At 40.1% G+C, this 5,255-nt stretch overlaps 1 protein-coding gene across 1 annotated transcript in view; it reads left to right on the top strand.

Moving 5' to 3' along the window:
- LOC111865095 (dnaJ homolog subfamily B member 9) overlaps nucleotides 1–5,041 on the top strand; it is a 5,330-nt gene extending 289 nt beyond the window's left edge. Inside the window, exons 2-3 of the mRNA XM_023852828.2 lie at nucleotides 3,627–3,850; nucleotides 4,738–5,041. Of these exons, the coding sequence (XP_023708596.1) occupies nucleotides 3,627–3,850; nucleotides 4,738–4,932 (419 nt within the window). The 3' untranslated portion in view covers nucleotides 4,933–5,041. The remainder of the gene's footprint in view (nucleotides 1–3,626; nucleotides 3,851–4,737) is intronic.
- Nucleotides 5,042–5,255: the final 214 nt, after the last annotated feature.

Below are 5,255 nucleotides of genomic sequence, written 5' to 3'. Positions count from 1 at the left end.
AAAAAAAAAAACAAATGACATGACTTTAATATAGGTATGTTACACTTCAGACCGTATGGATATGTCCTTCAGGAGAATAAGTTACTGAATATCCTCAAGGCACAAAACCATCATATTATGGTGTAGTCTCATGGAGGACATCCTTCTCAAATCCCACAAACTGGCTTCTTATTTCTTTATGTAGAATGAGTGGACTACCTCTTCTTTTCACCTTGCTAGATGGATTCAGGTACAATATTGCATGGTCTATAAGTTGTAGATCTTATAAAATCATAGTGCGTCTTATATGCCAGTGTATAAGAAAAGTATATCTTAATTCCTCCTTTCTGAATTATATATCTTATGCTTAAGTAGATTTTCTGTACTGGGGCACATGGTAGTGTATTCGGTTGAGGCACTATGCTATGTGTAGAAGCTGGAAGGTCGCGGGTTTGATTCCTGATGGGATTATTGGATTTTTCAATTGACCTAATCCTTCCAGCGGCACTGTGGCCCTGGTGTCAACTCAGCTTCTGACAGAAATGAATACCAGGAATGTTCCTGGGGCATAAAGAGCAGCTGGTTTGTAAGGCTTACAACCTCACTGCCACCTGCGAGCCGATTGTGTAGAATCTGTGGGAACCTCGACCTCTCATAACGCTATGGTCCTCCACAGCCTATTACAGGATAGCTTTTACCTTTACATTTTCTGTACTGGGAAATGCAGTATATCCAAGTTCTTTATGCCTTGGTGAGTGTTAAGAGCTTCATATGTAACATGGAAGAAGGGGACCTCATTATGTCTTGAAATTCTGAGACCTTCCACCTCTGTATGTGTGTGATCCTATTGAGATTTGCTCAAGTGTATGCAGCTGTGCCCCATGTAGCCTGTACTGGTGTGTTTTCTCGGGTCAGTGCTAGCAGTTATACATGCCTAAGTTTATAGAAAGATTTAAGAAACTAGGAGATACAGATTAATATTACAGATAGTTCTTACGCCCTTTTCGGTTCTGCCCAACCATCTTATGTGGTCAAACCATTGTAGTTGTTATTCTTCAAACTGTTACAAAATTTTGGATTCCACTTTCTTTCATAAAAATTTAATTTGTAACTGTATCCTGTCTTGTTTTTCCAGTAGTACTTTTCAAAGTTTCATGGACCCGCGCGCGCGCACACCCACACACACACACACACACAATATGCATGTGCATGTCCAGACTAATTGAAATGCCTCCGAACAAGCGGAGGGTATGACCATAGACTGGAATTAAGGAAATTTTGAGGCTGAAAAGCCAGCACCGACCATAAAAGAAGTAGAACAAGCTATCAAAAAATTGAAAAATAATAAAGCTCCAGGAATGGATCTCGCCATGGCAGAATTAGTGAAATATGCAGGCCCAGAATATGCTAAGCACTTACATCAGCTAATAGCTAACATATGGATAACTGAAATAATCCCAGAGGAATGGAACCTAAGTATTGTATACACTATCCATAAGAAAGGCGATGTCATGGTATGCTCTAACTATAGAGGAATTAGTCTGTTGTGTATAGCATATAAAATATTTTCCAACATTCTATTTAACAGACTCTCTCCCTTTGTGGAAGGCATAATTGGGGATTAACAATGTGGGTTTTGTCAAGGAAGATCAACTAACGATCAGATTTTCACTATTCGCCAGGTCCTTGAAAAGTGTAATGAATTCCAAATTGAAACACATCTTTTCATCGACTTCCAATCGGACTATGACTCCATAGATAGAGATAGTCTTTTTCTGGCAATGGAAGAGATGCAGATTCCACAGAAGTTAGTCGCCTTAGTCAGAACCACTATGAGAAAGACCCGATGCCAAATTAAGATTCAGAATATGTTGTCCAGCCCTATAATAACTAGAAATTGAGTTTGACAAGGGATTCCCTAGCCTGCCTTTTGTTCAATATAGCATTAGAGAAGGTAGAGATGCAGGCATCAACACAAGGGGAACTATATTCTATAAGTCAGTTCAAATTTTGGCATTTGCAGATGATATTGATATAATTGGTAGAACACAAAAATCTATGAAAGAAGCTTTTCTTAATTTGGAAAGAGCAGCAGAAAAAGATAAATCTACAAATTAACCAAAATAAAACAAAGTACATGTCAGTAACCAAGAAAGACTGTGCTAATGGACCTGCATATATTGAAATTTGCTCATATAAATTTGAGGTTGTATGAAGTTTTACTTACCTTGGATCAGAAGTTAACTGTAAAAATGACATCAGTGATGAAATAAAAAAGCGTGTACTTGCAGCAAATAAATGTCTCCATGGCCTTAGGAAACACCTGAAATCCCAATTAATACCCAGGAAAACCAAAACTATGGTGTATAAAGTATTTATAAGATCAGTGCTATCTTATGCCTCTGAGACCTGGCCACTGTCAAGATCGGATGAAAGACTATTAAGTATATCTGGAAGGAGGATCCTGAGATATATCTTTGGACCAGTGGAAGAAAATGGAATATGGAGGAAGAGGTACCATGAGCTATACAAACTATTTAATGACCCAGACATTATTGGATTTATAAAGGTGAAAAAACTTGAATGGGTTGGACACATAATATGTGCTAGTGAGAATAGAACAATTAAGAAAATACTTAATACTAAACCAGAAGGAAATAGGAAAGTGGGAAGACCAAGGTTGAGATGGGAAGAATGTGTGTGGCAGGACATGAGAATTTTGGGTGTAAAGAACTGGAGGAATGTAGCATTGAATGGAGAAGAATGACGAGCAGTCCTGAGGAAGGCAGGGGCTCACAAAGGGCTGTCGTGCCAGTGATGACAACGACGACGATGATGTCCAGACTCATACTGGGGAGGCGCTCAGATTAAGAAATGATTATTTCTGTGAGTACTGTTAGTGGCAGACATTATGGAATAAAGAGTTCTGGGCCGTGCCATAGCTCAAGTGGTTAGTCGCTGGCTTCCCACCGTGGTGGGCCGGGTTCGATCCCGGGTCATGTCAAGTGGGATTTGTGGTGGACAAAGTGGTGCTGGGGCGGGGTTTCTCCGCGTTCTTCAGTTTCCCCTTCCAATCTTCATTCCACCAAATTCTCCATCATAATCACCAGGGGCAGGCCAATCAGTCGCTGCCGTGCCGAGTGGACCCAGTTGGACTGCAACCCCCACCAAGCGAATTAAAAAAAAATGGAATAGAGACCTGACGGGCTGTATATGGGACAAGAAGGCTGGAAACATGTGGCTAGGTAATGGTAATAGTGAAGGTAAAGGTAAAGTTGTCCCTGTGCTTAACTAGTTAAGCACTGTGCCATGATTGCATACGGGGGAGTGGATGTATAGATCCACATTCTCTTGACCCCGGCACTAGCTGGAGGTGAGTGGTCAGCTTCATGCACCAGTCACTTTACCCCCTGGGAAAGAGCCCTCGGTACCCAATTGGATAGGAGGTTGTGTGGACCCCAGTTGCCTTCTCTACAGAAAAAAATGGTACATACTCCAAAAGAAGAATGCAGATTTTGTAAGGGTTTCAATGCATAACTTTATTAATTGAATGTTGTAACATTAGGAGTTGATGTATTGGGATAGATTTGAAATCTTCATGGATATTGATGACTGATGATGAATTTCTGTTCATTGTGGTTTTGCAGCATATGAAGTGCTGTCAGATCCAGAGAAGAGGAAGAAGTATGATCAATTTGGTTCTTCAGCTTTCGAGAATGGAGGAGGTGGAGGCCAGGCTTTCCACTTCAACTTTGATGACATATTCCGCAACTTTGAAGATGATTTTGGGCATAACTCTTTCCACTTCAGAGAACATCCTTATGAAGAACAAGGACACAATTTTTTTAACTTTGAAGACTTTTTTCAAGAGGTGAGCAAGTCTGCAAGTAATTATGTTGTGAAGGTAAAGTTGTCCTTTGCTTAAGGAAGTGACAAGTCATGATGACTTGGAATGGAGGTATAGCTTCTTGCATTCTTAACCTCGGTACCAGATGGAGGTAAGTGGTAATCTTCACACCTCATCCACTTTATCTTTGGAGAAATAAATTTTAGTACTCACTGGGCAGGAGGATGGGCGGGCCCCGGAGTCAGTCTGAATACTCATACCCTTGGCAGGAATCAAACTGAATCCATGGTCATCCAATATACAGGTATAACCTAATCACTATTCGAAGTGAGTTATGCCATCTACATAATTATGATATGCCACCAACATGATCTTATGCAGTCTGTAAAAATTCTTCAACATTATCTTATTCTTCAAATATTATTTTTGTTCTTCACAAACACAAAGAATGTTTTCATAAGTTACCATTTTCCGACATCTTATTTTTAGTATTATATCAGTATCTATTTTTCTCAGTGAATGCAACGCATTGTTTTATAAGCAATGCTCTTATTTTGGACAGGGTCCTTAGTGTTATGAACATTGTTTTGGAAACCTGAGCTAGGTGTGAGGAAAGGTTTCTGTTCAGTTAAAAAGAGTTGGTTTCAGTGACTAGACCACTTCCCTCTTTCCTGCCTTGAATGAGGCAATTTTTTTTCACAATTCCTATTCACCTGTACCAGGCTTTGGCTTTTGCCCCCATTTGTGGTCTGAGTGACAATCTGCCATGCACCTGCCTGTGTCATCTGTCCTCACCCTACTTCATCCCTGATGCTGGGAACCTCATGTTCTTTTGAAACATGGCTATCCTACAAAACTGCATCTTATCACAACCTACAAGGCCACAATCTGAGCAGATGTTTGTGTTCCAGGAGGCTGAGCCATTCATGCATAATCATTATGGTTATGAAGCTCATGGATTTGGTGATGGTAGTTCTTTCTTTGGCACTCATTTTGGAAATGCTCATCAAGAAAGAAGAGTTCACCAGAGTTCAAGTGGACGATCATGCCGGACAGTGACACAGCGAGTTGGCAACATGGTAACAACATACATGCAGTGTTCCTAGGAATATTGTGATATGGAAGGCAGCAAGGAAACCATGTTTACAACCATTAATTTTTATGTAGAAGTTTTAATACCTTTCTAAAGTATGGTTATACCATATGCTTATGAGATATATGAGGAAGAGTCAGTAAATAGGTCACAAATGGATATAAAACGTAAAACATGTGATATTCCAACCTGGGAAGAACATTTATTTCTTGATATGCCCTCCACCAACATTGATACACTTTGCTCATTGCTTTACCAGTGCATTGAAACTTAAAGCAGAGAACTCTTTGGACTGTTGTCTCAGCCACCCCAGCATCACTGTTTCAATCTCTTTGT

This window comes from Cryptotermes secundus, unplaced genomic scaffold, assembly GCF_002891405.2.
Source record: "Cryptotermes secundus unplaced genomic scaffold, Csec_1.0 scaffold4417, whole genome shotgun sequence".
In the NCBI taxonomy this organism is placed as follows: domain Eukaryota; kingdom Metazoa; phylum Arthropoda; class Insecta; order Blattodea; family Kalotermitidae; genus Cryptotermes; species Cryptotermes secundus.
Note: the sequence above shows the minus strand (reverse complement) of the source record. Positions and strands in the feature narration are given on the sequence as shown.